We start from the raw sequence: 18,161 nt of genomic DNA on the forward strand, positions 1-18,161 counted from the left end.
CTAGTGGCTGGGTCCCAAGGATTCGAGAAGGTATGGTAGGTCGGGCTCGGGCCCGGGAGCTAATCAGATTATGACGTAAAGGTGTATTCCAAGTTTACAAGCAGCTTTCTTCATTCATGCCAAGGCTGGGGTCTAGTACGAGGTCTGTCGCCGTTTCATCTCCCTGAGCTCGTTTACTCCAGTAGTTGTCGGTTCCTGCTCTTGGGGAAGATGGGGCTAAACAAGTACAGTGTGACTCATGGCTGTTCTGCTAGGGATGCCTGTAACACATATACAATGCGCTGGACGAAGTGGTCATTTGCCCTCTTCCCTTCAACAACTTAATGGATGAAGCGCCATGGTAAGAGGAATTAGGCAGTATGCAAAGCCCAAGTCTAGTCAGCCCGCGTAGGATTAGAAGCGTCGTGATCTGATGCATGCATCCAAACTAGCCGAAGCATTCCCGTTATCTCGGGATCTGACACACACTGCTTCTCTTGTTCGAACTACTGGTTAAATGTTCTCTCGCACTCCTTGATTGATTCATTTAGATTACCAGCATCTCCTTCCAAGTCTTGATGGAACTCGATCGCCGTATTTCATCTGCTCCTACCTCACACTACTAGTAGCTGATGCTTCAGTTACGAAATCGCATCGAGAGTACTAGAAAGGCCAAGACTACGATTGATTCCTTTAGATCTTACTTCTGATAATCACATGTAGCTTACAACACACAACACTCGCGGCCTTATCTATTACGGAAGCGGTTCAAAGCGTCGTGTCTGCTTTTAAGACCCAACTGATACCGTTTGGAAACATACAAGGTGTTGTAGGCTGCAAATTCTAGTTTTCCTGTTGGTCTTGCTGGATTAAAAATAAACTGGAGTACAACAAAGGGTGAGAGTATAGTCCATGGGGTGTGCCAATGGGAGATTAGAAGTCGCGGATCAGTATACGACATGCCAGGAAACAGCTCGCATGGAATGAACGAGTTCACCGGTGCTCCGCCGCTTTACGCATCATCTTGAGCAATCAGCGACAAGAACCATGGCCGCCACACAGTCTCCGCCCAGTCCATAAGCCATTGTAGCACTGCAACAACCTTGAGGGTATCAAAACAGTTCCGTGTACTTCCAATCATGATCATCTCCCTGAAGGTCAACCCTTCTTTGTTCTTGGTGACTATCAGCAGGTGCCACTCATGGCCTTGTGAGATGAGCACTGGTATCGCTGGCCAGTCCTTATCTGGGCCTTTCTTACAAAGTAACTCGCATCCATGCAGCCAAGCATCCATCCAGATCCCAACCTGTGCTTTGCCGTCTGTCCACGACTTCATAGGGCCCTTGGTCTCGATGTTGATGGTGATAGGCATTTTCTGTGCTACGGTCGTGATGTGATCCCAGGACTTTACGGTTTCTTCAGTCAGCGGTTGGAGGGACTGGTAGGCGGTTTTTATTGTAGAGTCGGGCTGGAGGCGGATGGCGTAGTCGATTATACGACTGGGTAATTTCTTATTACTAATGAGAGTTGGAGGGTTCGATATGGACGGATTGCCTGAATGATGTTAGTCAGCCTTGACAGCTGGAAGTTAGGGTAAGAGAATGAGCACAAGCTTACACTGATTGCAAGGAGAGCGTTTTCGAATAACGACTTGTCCTAAGTGCTACCTGAAGCAATGGATGATGAACAGATGCGTTCCAAGCAGTGATCGGAATGGTCTGGTCTGGTCTGGTCTGAGGGTACAGACCAGACCAGACCAGGTGCTTACATAAGGACCGGTCCGACCAGACCGGTCCGACCAACAAGACCGCCAAGAATGAGGCTGAAGCAAAGAAGGAAGCCGAGGAAATGTGTTTTACTACTGACTGTCAATCTAGTCGTCTTCGTTCTCACTATCCTCGATATCGCTGTTCCCCTCAGCTTGGGGCTTTCCATACCAGGCCCGGAGACACTCGCACGCTTCTATAATATCTGCCTTCAGCCTACCACGGCGATCGACGATAGTAAGCTTCGCGCTACTAAAAAGACGTTCGCATTCATCCGACATAGGCGAGATCGCAAACATGTCTAGAGCGAAGCGAGCGAGATCTCGTTGGGAGTCGTAGCGAGATAGCCAGTACGCAATAGCCTCATTGCAACCTGCCTCTTCGTTATGAAGCCGGTCAGTAGAGATGTATTGTTCATACAAATCAGTTGTAGAAACTGGAGCGTCTATTCGAATGCGCTTATGTTCCCGCTGGCGATCAAATGCTGGGTCAGGATCTCTCTCCTTCCTGGCTGGTGGTGGCAGCATCTCGACAGGGTACCTTCCCTTATACTCTGTCTCCCAGAGATGCTTCACCGCTAATTGTGCGTTTTCAAACCACCTCTTCTTCTCTTCGTCGCCATGAAGAACCCACTCTTGCCTGAACCATCCCCACTTGCGATATGGATCAAGGATTTGAGCCGCATAATATGCCGGTGGAAGGTCAGTATCTTCAGGGAATCGATTTTGCCAATTCAGCTGCTGATTGTTATAGTACTCAACGCACTTTAACCAAGCAGCATCAGCGCAGCCTTGAAGGTACTTCCATGTAAAGTTGTTATCGTCCTCAGTGTGGATGTCGTGGTAGTGATCCTTCGTCTCGCTTATCTCCCGGAGAAGGCAGTCCAAAGTTGAAAACCAGTCCGCAAGTGACGTCTTCTTACCTTCAGAAAGCAAAGTTGCAGCATAGAAGTCTTTGAGAGCGAGTTCAATCTTTTCAAGCTCAAACCAGTGCTGTCCATCAAGCTTAAAGTTCGCGATCCCTACGGAGCCCTTTCCAGGTACATGACGAGCCGAGAAGAGCTCTAAACGTTCTCGAACATTTAATGCACGTGTAATCGAATAAAACCATGAGTTCCAGCGGGTCGAGTTGTTCTGGATAAGCTCAAGCCCGTCGAATTGCGAAAGATCTCCGCCGATAATAATTGTAGCAAACTCCTCACGCCGTTGTGGAGTAAGCCTGATGTATCGCACCAGGTTGTGAAGACGACCCAAACATCCGAACTTCTTCCAGAGCTCTTCCACCTTCGTATAGTCGCCACGTTGATGATGCTTCTCCAGCTTCGCAAGATACTTCTCACAGTTTCGCCCCATAAGGAACGCCTGGCAACAGAGGTTGATGACATGGCCCAAGCAACGCAGCCGGCGATGACGACGTTGTTTTGACTTCATCCATGGGCAGAGATCCTTGAGTATAAACTCAACAGCGGTATCATTTGCCGAGGCATTATCCAGCATAAAGTATCCAATCTGATCTCCGCTAATGTCGTATTCTTCCAGCAATTCAAGGACCACCGATCCAAGATTCTCTCCAGTATGTTCGCCGTATATACGTCGCATACCTAAAGCGGTAACACGTCGCATGCCGGTAGTATCAATCCACATAGCGACGACGCCTAGGATAGCGTAAGGGTTTGGTGAAGTCCAGCACAGTCCGCAACAATCAATTAAGTGGGTCCTAGAAGGTTCAGATTGGATTGATTGATTACCGCTTTAAGCCTAGTAGTTACCTATAGGAGTTTAAGCCCTACCTAGATAGGTAAGTGGGTCTAGGAGAGTGACCGGATTGAATTGATTGTTGCGGAGTCTAAAGTCCAGAGATCAAAGGAGATAGAGATCCTACTCCGTGAATGGTGTAGGTCCTCCCTAAGCTGTTGCTTCTTCGATATGAATGCATTCATTACCCAGCTTCGGATAGTCTTCGCAGCCTTCGGGAGGTGGTTGAGTAGTGCCGGATTTAAAAAGAGGAGTAGTTCACGAAAGTACTGGTTCTCTAATTGAAAGAAGGCGATATGGCAGTACACAATCCAACGAATTAGAAGCTCTTTAAACTTCTCTACTGACTCCTTCCAGAAAAAGATGCTGGAAGCAGCCCCATCCTTTTGCTGGTCGATTATAGACTTCCGTACAGAACCCTTTCGCTTGATGCCACTCTGGGGATCAATCTGGTGCTTCTGTTCCAGGTGATTCCGGATCCTAGAAGTGCCATTGATGACAAACAACTCTTGCTTGCTCTTCCCAACCCTGCACTCATGGCAGTAATACACCTCTTTCTTATCGCTATCTCGAATGTATTGGAGTCCGTACTTCCAGATGTGTGATGTACCTTGACGGAAATCCTTCCTTGCAATTATTGCACGTTTCACGTACGTGATACCGCCCTGCACGAACTCATCTGGAGATTCGTGATATTGAATAGGAGTGGGTGATAGTATAGGGGTGGGTGATGACGTGGGGATAGGAGATGGAGTAAGAGACGTTAAATCTAGTCTTATAATATTCGATGGGGACGGTGAGGTTGGTGTTGAAGGCTCCATAACAATAGTATATAAGTAGGTTGTTAAGGACTTGATTGTTCTATGTAAGTAGAAGACTTACCTTGATCTTAATGACTCATATTGTGCTAAATTTTCTGGCTAGATTAGTCTAAGATCTAGTCACGTGGACCTATTTATAGCCGGACCGGTCCGATCATCTAGACCGGTCCGACCACGGTCTCAAAAAATCGCCAGACCAGACCAAGTCTTGGCGGTCTAGACCAGACCAAGACCAAGTCAGACCAGACCATTCCGATCACTGGTTCCAAGCGCTCTCGATTCCCCCTGTATCATCATTCAACAACCGTGCATCGCAGACGATTCTGGTAATATCGTCAATTGAAGACGTTGCTCCATACCTAGCACGTCCAGCATCCTTGGCGCTTGGGTACTGTAGCCTCATCTGGTCCAGCTTGGGAAGATGGGCAATTGATGCCTTGAAAGCGTCTGTGCTATCGCTGTCGTAATCCAGTATCCCCATATCCCCACTCCGTCGGCCAACATTTGGGCTGCTGTGTGCATATGAGTGACGCTCTCAGGCGCTTGGCCGACTCTTTCCATGTTGTAGAAATCGACAAAAATTACAGGTCGGTCGGAATCCTCAAGGATCCGGATTTGTCTAACAGGGCTGTACTTTCCGCTGTTGTGCGATTGAAATGAAGAGGTAGAGTCGTTTTCTATGGAAGACGTAGTTGGTGGGAAGTGTGGACTGTCTTCGAGGATGTTGCGAGCGCGCTTCTGGGGAGGAAATTCATCGCCGGCATTAACATCCTCATTAAATGGGGTTCCCAAGTCTATGTCTGTAGAGTGCAGTCGCTTCTTCTTCGGAGTACTGATACTTATGTTAGCTGTAGATATTACGCTGGGAAATGAGTAGATGGGTACCCTGTGGACGAACATGCAGACACGCTGTCAAGCCATAAGGAAATTTTAGTCTTGAGCGATGGTGCTGTAGAGGACATTGTTGTGCTGATGTGTAGAGTTCAGGATTTCAGCGTGGCACTAAAGCTGTAAAGTAGTGTTTGATGTCAATGCCCAAGTGTTACATTACGCGTGTGGTTATGGTTCATTTATATTCAGCAGTTGCGATGCGCTTACTGTTTAGCGTTACTTCTACAGTACTACGTCATTTCCAGCCATACTATCACAACCATGCACCAAGAAGTGAATTAAGCATGTAAGGAGGGCTACTTGAGTTCCCTTAAGTGTCTACTAGGATCACATGCTCCGTACGTGTATAGCTTAGATATTGATTCATACTAATAGTTCTTTATGATTGCGACCTTGCTGCGTTGATGTAGTCATCTGAGAACTTTTGGATGTGGTAGTTTTAAGAGGTACCTTAGGTTGACTATACCATGGTATCAGTATCTAGCAGACTCCGCAACAATCAATCGGATCGGCATGATTGATTCCTATCTAGGTTAAAGGCTGCCTAATAAAGTAACTCTTTAACCTATATAGGAATCAATCATGTCGATCGATTGATTGTTGCGGAGTCTGGTATCTAGACGTTAATGCTCCCGAGGGGTTCACAGGAATGATGGCTATCATACCCAGATAGGCTGACGGGTAGTTGATGACTTCGAGCCTGCTTACCAAAGGTCGACTTTTGGTAAGACAAGATAGATGAAGCAAGCGTGGAAGTGGTCGAGATCATCATCTCGAGGTTGCATGACTCGAAAAATACAGTTGCCCCAGTTATCAATAACCTTATTCAGGGGAAAATCTTCGATATAGCTTATGGTGTTATTGCCATAGAGAACCACCTGCAGCCCTTGTGTTCTATCTACTGTAACATGATCGAGCTGTACAGCCGTTCAGAATCAGCTTTCGCAATGCCACCACCAAACAACTATACTACAACCTTATTCATCTCTATACTCTAGCCTATCTATCAAGCAGAAGATGGTGATCATGGTCTGATATCAGACGAGGTCTGTGGCTCCGAGTAGCTGGGTCTAGCATGTGTACTCGCGACCTATGCGATCTTCACTCCCACCCGGATGACATGAGATACTCAACATACTGGCGTACAAAGGTCACTGTATGCGCCAGATATGCGTGCTGTGTGCTCACTTACACTGTCAAGTATTCTATGTCAAAGGTACTCCTATACTTCACGACCTACTTTACTATGAGGGAGATAGGGGTCTTGTGACAGATTTAGTCCTTGTCTGTACTTCTTCAAGACTCAGCATATGTGGCGTACTCGCTCACAACTTTTTCAAGTCACGGGCATATTGCGTTTGACCATTGCAATCACTCAGCATGTCTCGCGTACTTGACATGATCCATTGATATCTCTATATTGAAGCACACCCCTCCCTATGTTTTCCATCAATCTATTCACGATGGCACGATGGAACAATTCAGCCATTGAGGGCACTCGAGTCTTGGGTGTATAAAAAGCCTCGAAACGACCATTGTTCACCATTAAGATCGCATAGCCGCGCTATATATATTCTATACACTCATTCTCATATTCCAGCTCGAGTCCTCCATCCCTTCCAAGATCGTCACTCGACAAAATGACAGACTCCGATTACCACCACCATGCACACGAGAAGAAGCCTTTGACCTTCTTCGCCTCCCCACTTGCCAGCGACGAGCATCTCGATGACGCCATGCAGCACCAACCTTCCTCCCGTAACAGCAGCGGAAACGACGATGAAAAGAACCCACACCATGACCCCGAAGCCGCCCTCCCCCCTCCGTCGACCTCACTACCCAGACCCACCACTCCACCCCCACTTTCCACCGCCACGCAGAAGCCACAACCCAAGAGCTCTTCTTTGACCTCTATAAGCTCTCCCCCGATCACCGCCTACCTCCACCTCCACTCCACTAACAACCCTCACTAGTCTTCGTCGCAAACCTCACAACATTCACCTCCCTCAAAGAAATAAACGACTCCGCCTCCCTCCGCGCCTACATCGGTTTCTTCGCCCTCCTCTGGCTAACCTGGTACTCAAACTCCCTCTACCACGTACGTTTCACCGCCGACTGCATCTTCGAGCGGATAGCAAAAGCGCTTCACTTCGGCGTCATGATTGGTTTCGCCGTTGTGGGACCTGCATGGGAACCTGGGAAACCGTCGTATTCGCTCCAGAAATACCAGGTTTTGTCCTTCATACTTATGGTTAGTAGATTGGTTCTTGCGGCCCAGTATGATATGACGCTTTACTTTGTACGCCGGTATAAAGATACGATATTGCCGTTGGGTCTGGTGGTTGCGAGTACGCTGACGGCGGCGGTGCTGTATGGGGGCATTACGGCGGCGTTGCCAGCGGAACAGTGCGATGTTGTAAGAGAGGTGTGTAAGCCGTTCCAGACGCGGATTCATGTGGCGTGGTATATTATCAGTATCGCGGAGATTGTTGTGACGGTGGGTATAAGTTGTCATTGGCGAGTCATCTCGTTCAAAGGAACGCATATACAGCAGCGAACGAGTTTGCTTACCTTGATTGTACTAGGCGAGGGGATTATTGTCATCTGCAAGGCTGTGTCAAAATTGGTCAAGATTGGGAGTTATTTTGATAGTAGGGTTACGGGACAGATTGTTGCGGGACAGATTGTTGCGGGACAGATTGTTGCGGGTGTGGTTATTATTGGTAAGTCCTGGCTATATCCCCTACCGCAATTGATTTTCTGGTTCCAGGCTAACACTTCGAATAGACCTCCTTTACATGCTCTACTTTGACCGCATGCACGAAGACCACTTCGGCACCATAAAACAGCAAATCTGGGCCTCCCTCCACTTTTTCCTCCACATCATGCTTGTGCTCGTGCTACAAGGCATATCCTACCTAATAATGTGGGTTGTCGCCCTCCTGCGTCTGGACCGCCTCGACACCCGCTTCCGCACCATCGAAGCTGCCTCCGTCGCCTTCTCCTACCCCAACGGCACCGACTTCGCTAACACGCTCCGCAAAAACATCGATACCTATCTCTGGAACACTGTTCCCAAGGGAGTTGACGCAAGTAAAGCCCTGGGGGTCTGGAATGCCAGTTTAACAACCCTGGCGCAGGGGTATGATGGTATGTTGCACGATAGAAAGAATATGAGTGCGGTGGCAGTCATGAAGCAGAGTTTGAATATAGCGGAGAGTATGGCGATTCAGACTATGTTTGATAGTTTGGGTGTGTCTGTGCCGAAGGATGAGGCGGGGTATGCGGACGTTGTACCGGATAAAGCGAAGGCGCTTGATAAGATGGACCTTCTGAAGAAGTATGAGAAGAGGTTTGAATTGGCGTTTGATTATGTTTTTCTTTCGGTAGGTTTTCTTCTTTCCTTTACCACCAGACTCCGCAACAATCAATCGATTGACATGATTGATTCCTATATAGGTTAAAGAATTACTTCATTAGGCAGCCTTTAACCTAGATAGGAATCAATCATGCCGATCCGATTGATTGTTGCGGAGTCTGTTTACCACGCCTACCATCTGGATACCGGAGCTAACTTGCCCATTTAGGCTGGCCTTGCTCTTACTTTCATAGCATATATCGCGTTCCTCTCTCTACAACAGGAAAGACGCCATCTGTGTGAGTACCTTCGCCTCCTTGTCATGCTCGTCACTGGCTTCACTATTTGCCTCATCTGTCTCGTCACCACAAACAAGAAAGAGCAAAAGGTGTACATGGAGAGTGCGTGGATGCTGCCGACAATTTGTATCTTGTTCTTTCTTTGTGTGGTGGCGAGGCATATAAGGAGGCCGAAGTGGATGAAGAGGGAGAAGGCGGAGTAGAACAAGTGAGATACACAGAGAAATGATGCTAGTTCGAGAAGCATACATCGGACGTTGAGATGGGGTAGATAACGCTTGGCGGCTATTCTGCATACACGAAGATAGCGGATGTAGCCGGATCCCTTCTTCAGACATGATCTCGGTATAAATAGCCGTGGGCTTGTACCTATGTGGCAAGTTCATACATTTCGTGGCTATCCCCATTCCGGAAGACCTTCATCAGTAATACCCCCGTCCCGCTCTCCGGAAAAAAAGTGTTGGCAGTGACGATCCGATCAACGACAACCTTTAGATGCTGTTGTTCCTGCCAGGCGCTACAGTTCCCGCAATGCTCTGCCTTTTTTACTAAGCACTTTCGTTCTCGCAAGGCCCCCTTATTCTCACTAGGATATGTCGCCCTTACTAGGCACTATGATTCTCGCGCGGCGCTGTTGTTCTTACCAGCCGCTGCGGAAGCTGAAAAGGTACTTGACCGAGGTAGCCACACGACCATGAGTCGTGTCTACGAGAAACATCGCTAATATTCCGCGGTGTATCTGGTAACCTGCAGGAAAGGTGCTTTAATTGGTGGTATATCTGGGAGAAGGCAGCCGGTAAAGTCCTGTAGGCGTGTGTTTGCATTTTGACGGCGTTATGGAGGTTTAAAAGGTGATAGTTGCGCCGCAAATGCGAAATGAGGCCGGATGGCGCATTGACCCGGACCGCGTATTACGCCGTAGACTACGGACCACGATTATGGGCGGTCTCACCTGTCATCATTTGTCAAATTGAGGTTGCAATACTATTGGTGGAAGCTTTGACATGTTGTATTGGAAGGGCAGAAGGTAGAGCGAAGTTCAAAGCGTTCGAAATAGCGGTGTGCTAGAAAAGGTTGTGAATACACTCTAGGAAGAAATCTATATGAAATCCAGCAGCAATGCGAATCCGAAAGCTCCGCTAGCAGACGGAAACATCAAGAAAAGCTTTTGGTGCCAAGTGTGGAGAAATCGTGAGCTTGTATTTATTTCTCCGCTGGACTCAGGCATAAAACACGACAGTGGTAGTACCCGAAGCTTGGGCTCATACCTAAACCGTGGACTCGGACAGATCTAAACTGATTCATCTATTCATCCATATCTGAACCAGATTAGTGGGGTGCAGATAGGGTTAGCATGACTTTGTTCAATGTTGATAAGAAGGGCGTCCTCCAACGCCCATTTCCTTCATTCTCCTCATCCCCAACTCAACCCTCCACCTGACAAATACCACCCGATTTTCAACACTATCACCATGCAGATTCAAGCAATCGTACTCGCCTTGGTCGCCACGACCTACGCTACGGTAAGCATCTTTCTTTGAGAGAGCATTTCCAGAGACTGATACTTGAGATCCAAGTCATGCTACAAGCACCAGGAAAAGTTCCTCCCGAGCCACGCCGAAGTGCATGCTGGCGGTACCACAACCGAAGACTGGTCGTACTGCCCAGACGAAAACGGATGTTGCTCGGATGGTAAGACGTTTTACCGCTGCAAGAACGTAAGTCGTGCTCCTTCTCTGTCTTTGGGAGCGATGCGCTAACGATGTGCAGTTCTGTGCAGCTGGTAGTTCCTGCACTATTTTTGCTACCGGGTCTTCTTGCTAGGGCTGTGTCAAGTGGACAAAAAGTTCGCATTGTTGGAGACATGTAGATAAAGTTAATGGATTTATATTTCGACAGATAAATTAGTGTTTCAGTACAAGCAACTAATTGTTCTTGTACAACCACGTGGCAATCGCACTTCATGTCCCTAATTGAGTGCAGCCGTGGAAACCGCCCGCCGCCTTTCTAATCTCCTATCACAGTTAGCCGCACACGCTAATAGAACGATCGCAGAAATCACAAACAATCTCCTTGGCCGTCTACAGACCACCTTTCAAGCGGCTTACGATATTCCAAGTAATGGCGCACCACCTTCCTGACATCTTACGGCAGCGCTGAAGATATGTAGGAACAATCCACCGCGTTACGACGGCCACCCCCTTGAAGATGGCCTCCACAATCAGAACATTCCGCTTCCTTATTGCGTCGCAAATTATGCGCCTTCACGGCACACTGATTGCCAACGCCACCCCAACACAGCCGTTTTAGCTAGAATCAGCTGTACAGTCTCCAATAATTACCAAGCACTACACGGGCGAAGAAAATCTGTTCCTTGTCGCAGCATCTCTCTCGGAAAAGATTATGAAGAATCACCCTTACCAAGACGGAAACAAAAGAACGGCACTTCTCGCTGCAGACATGTTTCTCAAGATCAACGGCTACGAACTCCAGCCAGTTCCTGCACAGCCAGGTACGATGACGAAGAAACTCGAACAAGCGCTTGTCGCGGCGTGTACGAATGAGTGGACGGCAGAAGACTTGGGGAAGTTCTATAAAAGGGATGGCAAAAGAGGTGCACATGTAGATTACATGTCCTTCAATCTTTCAAGTGCCCCTCCGATTCGTGGTATAATGGTACTAGCCATTTCCGCAAACTCGGCTATCTTATATCAGCATGCGGGGAATGAGAGTGTGGGAACTTGGCTGAGTACCATCTGCAGTTCCGTCCAGGGCGATTGTGTGATTCACGCCAAAGAGGTACAGGGTTGCTGAACTTGTGTTCGCAGTGGATTGACGAGGTAGCTGTTGAGGAATAACGAGGCGGGGGCAACTAGGGGAAGAGTCTACCGAGCAGGATGTCAGCAGTATACAGCCGGGTATAGTATAGTGTGACGGCTACCAAGGGCAAAGTGCTAAGTATCGTGGAAGTAGGTCAATGCGAACCTATCCGGAGGGTTCGAAGGAGCCAATGGGTTACCTGCGAGGCTGCGACTGGCCTATAGAGCATAGCCGATCTCTGCAGGAATTAAGACATAAGCTTCTCCTGGGTCCCCAATTGCGATAACGACTTTCTTGTTAACAAATGTACCCTCTGGGCTTGGTTTCGCAAACGTTGCCGTCGTGCTATGGTACCATCTTGCAGCTGCGGCGCGAGAGCGTCGATCGATTACCGCAGGGAGAGGTCTTGGTGGGTTGAAAGTGGAAATCGCAGTTCGCACAATCGTGATTCGGAATCCGGCAAACATCGCTTAATAGGGTTTGGAGAAACAAGGGTCATCTCGGAGAAAAGTGTCGTGTAAGCACAGTTGTGGAGGAAAGAACGGCAATAGGTGGATGCGGCCCGCTGGACTTACTGTAAGTGGATGAGTGTTCATTGCACGTGATTGTTCTTGCTCGGATGCAGTTCGCCAAGCCCGCCCGCCCCGAAAGGAGGCGGTCCATCCACTCCGCTGAGTCCGCTCCCCATCCCGCCAGCTATCCCCACAAGCTTGCGAGCCGCGACGGCAGCGTGTGTTTGTGGCTGGGCTATCTGAATCCACATTCCCGTCATGTGTCCTTGCGTTTGTTGTGCGTTTCTCCGATCGATGCATCACCGTTCGCAGTGGCCCTGGCTGCTGACACCGACACCATCTCCACATCTGGGCCACGGCCCGTTGAGCTGCCCTGATACGACCCCGGAAGGAACAACACGAACGCGGGTGGCGGATCTTACCACATTCCGTCATTAGCGCTCTTCACGCCTTGCAAAAGTCATCACGAGCAGGAATAGGAGTGAGCGAGACGACATGCACGACGAAAGAAGAAAGAGTGTGATTACTTCCTCCGTCTACCTATCTAACGTCCTTCCCTGTGTGCTGGGACACCCGCTGTGCTGGGACAAATGAGGGGTACTTTGACCTTCAACACCTCGTTTTATTCTTACACCCTAATAATTGCTGTAAGTTTGTATTTGCTATATGCTAGAGCTATTCATAAACTTATCTTACTCCTTCTGACTAAAAATTACATTGCTATTGCCGCTCTTTTTACGAAAGTTACAAGCAGCCTTCTTTGCGTGCATAATAGTGTCGGTGTTGCGGTGGAGTGAACAGTGCGCATGTGCGGAGAATTGAAGGATTGAACTGAGGTTGTATTGTACAAGCTATGGAAAGTTTATGTAGATGGGTGACGTCAACCGTGCTAGTCCCAAATAGGCATCGTTCCATTACAAATGTGAGTTGCGACTGCAGGAGAGACCCCAAACCGTGACAGTCGGTTTACTGTAATACTATATAGAAGCTCCTAGCGTCTAGAACACTTCTAGAAGATTGTGGTTATGTCCTAGAGACCTTGCGACAGCGCGGTGAGTTACGTTTAGCCTCGTGGCGCCTACAACGCCTATGTTCATGCAAGATCGCAGTCGTGGTCGGTACCTCGGCTCACAACAAGCGGCCCCATGTGCCTCACGTAATCATCTCCGCGTAATCTATTTAGCAGGTATCAGAACCGTGGCTTAGCTCTAGCGGGTCAGAGCGTAAAAACTCTAACGCAAAGGGCGTCATTAAGGAAGATTGCTAACAAGACCTGTATCTTATAGAGACTACATTTATACTGCGCTGTAAAGTCTATACTATGTTTACAGTAAAGCGAGTCTATTAACGCACAACGCTAGGAAATCCTGAGGAGAACTACACGACCAGATCCAAGCCCTAGACAAGCTATGCCCTCGCGTACTGCGGTCGTCTTTGATCGATATTCCGGCGGAAGCCATAGGAAGCGTTGCTGGTTGCGCAATATCCACTGATCCTGCACTAGAATGTAGGAGGACTGCGACTGCGGCCTAGAGAGCGATGTGAAAACAGAAGTTTGATGCAAAGGAATGTCGCCTTTATTCGTGTGAAGGGCATGGCCATCTGGCGAGAAAACAATATAAGAAATATCCTTGAAATGGAGATCGAGCGTGCTGCGACGCGTCCCTGTCGCCGCCTCCCACAGTCGTACTGTCTTGTTCCAGGATGCCGATGCGACTAGCTGCCCGTCTGGCGAGAAGGCCACCGCCCTGACCCAGCCGGAATGGCCTTCGAGCGTGCTGCGACACGTTCCTGTCCACGCCTCCCACAGCCTTATCTTGTCAGAAGATGCCGACGCGACTAGCTGCCCGTCTGGCGAGAAGACCACCGCTCTGACACACAAGGAATGGCCCTCGAGCGTGCTGCGACACGTTCCTGTCCCTGCCTCCCACAGCCGTACTGTCTTGTCAGAAGATGCCGACGCGACTAGCTGCCCGTCTGGCGAGAAGACCACCGCCGTGACCAAGTCGGAATGTCCCTCGAGTGTACTCCGACACGTCCCTGTCCCTGCCTCCCACAGCCGTACTGTCGTGTCGCGAGATATCGACGCGACCAGCTGCCCGTCTGGCGAGAAGGCCACCGCCGTGACCAAGTCGGAATGGCCCTCGAGCATGCTGCGACACGTTCCTGTCCCGGCCTCTCACAGTCGTACTGTCTTGTCCCAAGATGTGGACGCAATTAGCTGCCCGTCTGGCGAGAAGGCCACCGCCGTGACTACGTTGCAATGTCCCTCGAGCGTACTCCGACACGTTCCTGTCCCTGCCTCCCACAGCCGTACTGTGCTGTCTTCAGATGCTGACGCGACTAGCTGCCCGTCTGGCGAGAAGGCCACCGCCGTGACATAAGAGGAATGGCCTTCGAGCGTGCTGCGACACGCGTCCCAACCTGCTTCTTTCATAGACAGCATCTTGACCTTTTCTGGCACTTGGCTCACGAAAGTTTGTCGTATTAGGCTCCTCTCTGGTGCGAACACTACCGCGGAGCAATAGATCTGCAGCGGCGCATCTGCGAGCACAGACTGAAACCGCAGCACGAACCGCTTAGCGTCGTGAAGAAAGACTGAAACTAGGCTTACAGATAGCTGTGTTGCACATTAGCAGAGTAGTAGCAAGGTGTTTTGTAAAAATCTTACGCCGGTAAGTGCTTGAAGGCTGTCGAGCAAGTCGATGCATCTGCTCGATTCTCTCATAAGGCTCATGGCTTCGAGCCAACAAAAAAGGTGGTGCTGCAGAAATAGGTGCGTCGCGTCTCCGTCAACGATACCTTGCCCACTCTGCTTGAGGTGATCGACCCAGTAACGACACGCATATTGAAGATCAGGTGACAGACTACTAGCAATTGTCTGTTCATCTATCTCGCTCCTTAGCACTCCGGGGCCTGAGAGGCCGCACATGTCCTGACGAAGACCGCTTGATTGAGACATGAGCTCGAGGCAGCGAAATGCGAGCTCCCTATGTGTGCCCTTCTCATCCACCCAAAACGGGCTCTTTCCTTGTTTTGGGGGGTCAACAAGGAACTCGCGAAAGGACAAGTGCAGTAGCCTAATAGGAACGTCCTTCTTACTAGGAACACTAAGAACGGAGTGCAAGCCTTTTAACCGATGTTGGACTTGTGTTTGTGGGACTTGAAGAAGGCGTGCAAGAGACACGACAGAGAGAGGGCTCTCTAGGATAACTATGCTTCCTACAAGTTCACTAAATGCCTGAAGCCACGGTTCTTTGTCCCTTTCCTCTTTCCCGATAAGCAGTTGGTGCAATACCAGGGAGTAGAGTTGATCAAGCGGTGAAAGAATGAACTTCGGATTATGCACGACGTTGTTTAAATACTCTTCTGGATCGCTGAAGTCTGCGCCAATATATCGACATACGGTGGCAGCGTAGATGAACAGCGGTACAGAAAGCTCTACAAGAGCCTGAATCTGGTTTTGGGTCGGCCAGCCTGCAGACAATATATGCTCCTTGCGTATCACACAGAGCTCATGCTCTAGGAAGAGACGAATGTCGTGTTCAATCGTGCTCCTTGGTACTTCGTGAAGGACTAGGTCCTGGTATATGCCGTTCGGCATCTCCTTGAAGCCCAGGCGGATGTGGAGCTCTGGCCGGCTAGTCACCACGATCCGCAGCTGCACTAGTCGAATGTCTTTTGTCCGAGCAAGTAGCTGAAGGATCGCTCTGATGTCGGCTTCTCGCTCACATTCGTCTAGCGCGTCAATCACGACAACACGCGCCAAGGCCCGCGAACGAGCCTGCTTTATCCCCAAGAGTGGCTGCAGGATCAGCTTCTCGAACTGGTCTTTCAGGGCCTTGTGTGAAATAGTCGGGTCCTCGTCGAGCGTCTTCCTGATGCCTGGTAGCATGCCTGGCTCGCAGGCGACTAGATCAGTGGCGATGGTGGTAAAGAACCGTGAGGCGTTGCCGCGCTCGCCCTCGCCTTTCTTGAAGAAGAAGCTTGCTCCGAGCTGCCCTCGACTGGCGAACAACTGAGCGACCGTCCGCGCTATCGTAGACTTTCCCGTGCCCGCCATGCCGCTCAGCCAGAATATGGACTTACCATCCTTGCTGTTCGCCCATGTTGTGATCTCGTCTAGCAGCTCGGTGCGGGTGTTTGGTAGACATCGTGCGTTGTGCTCTTCGTTGTGGGAATTGAAGGAGGCGCCTATCGCGACAGGCAGTTTGGCTAGATCCAGCTTCTGGTCTATGCTAAACACAACGACTCTGTATAGTCAGTGAGAAGCTGGGTCTGCGTACGAAATATCTAGGGACAGAAGCTTACGTCTGATCGACCTGCAGTGCCAAGCCGAATTTCTGCTCGTATCCTTCTAAGGTCGAAAAGATCTTATCAACCTGCTTGCTCGTAAACGGCCATCTGAGCGCACGGAAGCCGATCCTGTTCATGGTCTTGCGAGCCTTCCCTGGATCTAGCTTTGTCTTCAAGTCCTCTAGGTCTCGAAGGCATTGTTTGAGCGATTCGAACAGACCCTGGGTGGTAGAGAGACGCGTCTTGTCCTGGCTGTCGAGAAGCTGCTTGTTCGTCTCCAGGATGTGGGTGATGTCGCCGACTTTTCTCTGCACACGCTCGATATCGTCCTTTGCGTCCTTGACGGCCATAGAGTACTGGAAGCAGAGCGAGGCGATCTTAGCGGACATGTCGATTACCGCGATGACGCTCGCTGCGCCCGAAAGGCCATCCATGATGCGAGGTCTGCGACGGAGACGGAGTACACCAGTAGATCGCGGTTCGCGTCGTTGTAGGCTGACCGAGCAGCCAGGCCGCTGTCAGGCTGAGAGCAGTGCTGCGATCCATTCTCAACTGCACAAGGCTAAGAAGGGAGGCACAGCTAAGCGCTGCAGCATCGCGGGGGCATGTACAGAAGAGGCGAGACGATGCTAGGGTTTGCACAGCCACAGTTGTGTCAGCCACAGTAAGTTAATTGCAGTCGAGATGATTACGTGTGATGTGCGGAGTCGCTTTCCGCTAGCCGAAGTCTCAAGTGGGGTAACGATCTTGCATAGAAATGGGTGTTACAGCCGACACAAGGCTGGTTATAGCTTACTGCACGATAGTGGTGCTCCTAAGGCTAGACAAAATCCCTCTATAAGTATAGTAGGTAGCAAGGCTACTCCAATAGAACTGCAGCGAAGAAACACTGTTATGCACAAAACGAAGGCTGCTTGTAACTTTCGCAAAGCAAGGGCCATAGCAACATAAGTTTTACTTAGAAGGGGTGGGATATATCTATGAATAGCTATGGAACATTACTAATACAGACTTATGGCAAGCATCGGCGTGTGTGAAGAAAGCAATATGCTCAAAGTCAAAGTGCCCCTCATTTGTCCCAGCACGGAGGGTGTCCCAGCACTCAGGGACGGACGTTATCCATACATCCCCCATCTAAACAAAGCTAGCCGTATCAGGTGTGATATCAAAGTACATGCGTTCCTCATCGCCATTGTAAATGGCATCATAAGTACCCGTAAAGTTAACCGCACGCCTAAAACTATTGTCAGCAAACGTCTTTCTCGCACATGTACATATGAAAATATAACTTACGTTCCAGCCTGCTCATTCGCAGCCTGCAGGAAGCTAACATAGATCTTGCCCGGGTAATCATCGGAGCCAGCCTTTCGCTCGCTCAACTTGGCCGCCACGCCGTTCTCTTTCGGTCCTTCGAGAATCTCGCAGCTCTCGTAGACGTTGTATTTGCGGGCCTCGGAGTAGTTCTCTCGGCCCTTGCAGTGCGCTTTCACGCCTGTGATGTCGCCCACGGCGTTCTTGGCTGACGGCACCTCGACGTCGAAGCCGTATTGGCAGCCGTCGGCTTGGCAGAGGGCTTCCCAGTTGGTGACGTGCCATTTCCAGCTGAAGTCTGGGAAGGTTGGGTTGCCGTCTGGGATGGTGGCGGGGGCTGCGAGGGCGGCGGCG

The 18,161-nt window shown here is 49.7% G+C and overlaps 8 protein-coding genes across 8 annotated transcripts; 2 read left to right on the top strand and 6 right to left on the bottom strand.

Annotated features, from left to right (window-relative positions):
* Nucleotides 1-991: 991 nt before the first annotated feature.
* Nucleotides 992-1,351, bottom strand: PtrM4_000640 (uncharacterized protein; the record flags this gene model as incomplete). Its single annotated transcript, XM_066102557.1, has 1 exon — nt 992-1,351. The coding sequence occupies one exon, from the start codon at nt 1,349-1,351 to the stop codon at nt 992-994; it is 360 nt and encodes a 119-aa protein (XP_065964759.1).
* Nucleotides 1,352-1,852: 501 nt separating this feature from the next.
* On the bottom strand, nt 1,853-3,388 carry PtrM4_000650 (uncharacterized protein; the record flags this gene model as incomplete). Its single annotated transcript, XM_066102558.1, has 1 exon — nt 1,853-3,388. One exon carries the CDS (start codon nt 3,386-3,388, stop codon nt 1,853-1,855), a length of 1,536 nt encoding a protein of 511 aa, XP_065964760.1.
* Nucleotides 3,389-3,552: 164 nt separating this feature from the next.
* Nucleotides 3,553-4,320, bottom strand: PtrM4_000660 (uncharacterized protein; the record flags this gene model as incomplete). Its single annotated transcript, XM_066102559.1, has 1 exon — nt 3,553-4,320. One exon carries the CDS (start codon nt 4,318-4,320, stop codon nt 3,553-3,555), a length of 768 nt encoding a protein of 255 aa, XP_065964761.1.
* A 399-nt stretch (nt 4,321-4,719) lies between these two features.
* PtrM4_000670 (uncharacterized protein) lies at nt 4,720-5,282 on the bottom strand (the record flags this gene model as incomplete). Its single annotated transcript, XM_066102560.1, has 2 exons — nt 4,720-5,152; nt 5,206-5,282. The coding sequence occupies 2 exons, from the start codon at nt 5,280-5,282 to the stop codon at nt 4,720-4,722; spliced, it is 510 nt and encodes a 169-aa protein (XP_065964762.1).
* Nucleotides 5,283-6,851: 1,569 nt separating this feature from the next.
* PtrM4_000680 (DUF1421 domain containing protein) lies at nt 6,852-9,071 on the top strand (the record flags this gene model as incomplete). Its single annotated transcript, XM_001941672.1, has 5 exons — nt 6,852-6,969; nt 7,185-7,640; nt 7,797-7,934; nt 7,999-8,597; nt 8,799-9,071. The coding sequence occupies 5 exons, from the start codon at nt 6,852-6,854 to the stop codon at nt 9,069-9,071; spliced, it is 1,584 nt and encodes a 527-aa protein (XP_001941707.1).
* Nucleotides 9,072-10,340: 1,269 nt separating this feature from the next.
* Nucleotides 10,341-10,738, top strand: PtrM4_000690 (Granulin domain containing protein; the record flags this gene model as incomplete). Its single annotated transcript, XM_066102561.1, has 3 exons — nt 10,341-10,391; nt 10,446-10,586; nt 10,649-10,738. 3 exons carry the CDS (start codon nt 10,341-10,343, stop codon nt 10,736-10,738), a joined length of 282 nt encoding a protein of 93 aa, XP_065964763.1.
* Nucleotides 10,739-11,906: 1,168 nt separating this feature from the next.
* On the bottom strand, nt 11,907-12,155 carry PtrM4_000700 (uncharacterized protein; the record flags this gene model as incomplete). Its single annotated transcript, XM_066102562.1, has 1 exon — nt 11,907-12,155. One exon carries the CDS (start codon nt 12,153-12,155, stop codon nt 11,907-11,909), a length of 249 nt encoding a protein of 82 aa, XP_065964764.1.
* A 1,402-nt stretch (nt 12,156-13,557) lies between these two features.
* Nucleotides 13,558-16,930, bottom strand: PtrM4_000710 (uncharacterized protein; the record flags this gene model as incomplete). Its single annotated transcript, XM_066102563.1, has 4 exons — nt 13,558-14,353; nt 14,384-14,820; nt 14,872-16,453; nt 16,512-16,930. The coding sequence occupies 4 exons, from the start codon at nt 16,928-16,930 to the stop codon at nt 13,558-13,560; spliced, it is 3,234 nt and encodes a 1,077-aa protein (XP_065964765.1).
* Nucleotides 16,931-18,161: the final 1,231 nt, after the last annotated feature.

This window comes from Pyrenophora tritici-repentis, chromosome 1, assembly GCF_003171515.1.
Source record: "Pyrenophora tritici-repentis strain M4 chromosome 1, whole genome shotgun sequence".
In the NCBI taxonomy this organism is placed as follows: domain Eukaryota; kingdom Fungi; phylum Ascomycota; class Dothideomycetes; order Pleosporales; family Pleosporaceae; genus Pyrenophora; species Pyrenophora tritici-repentis.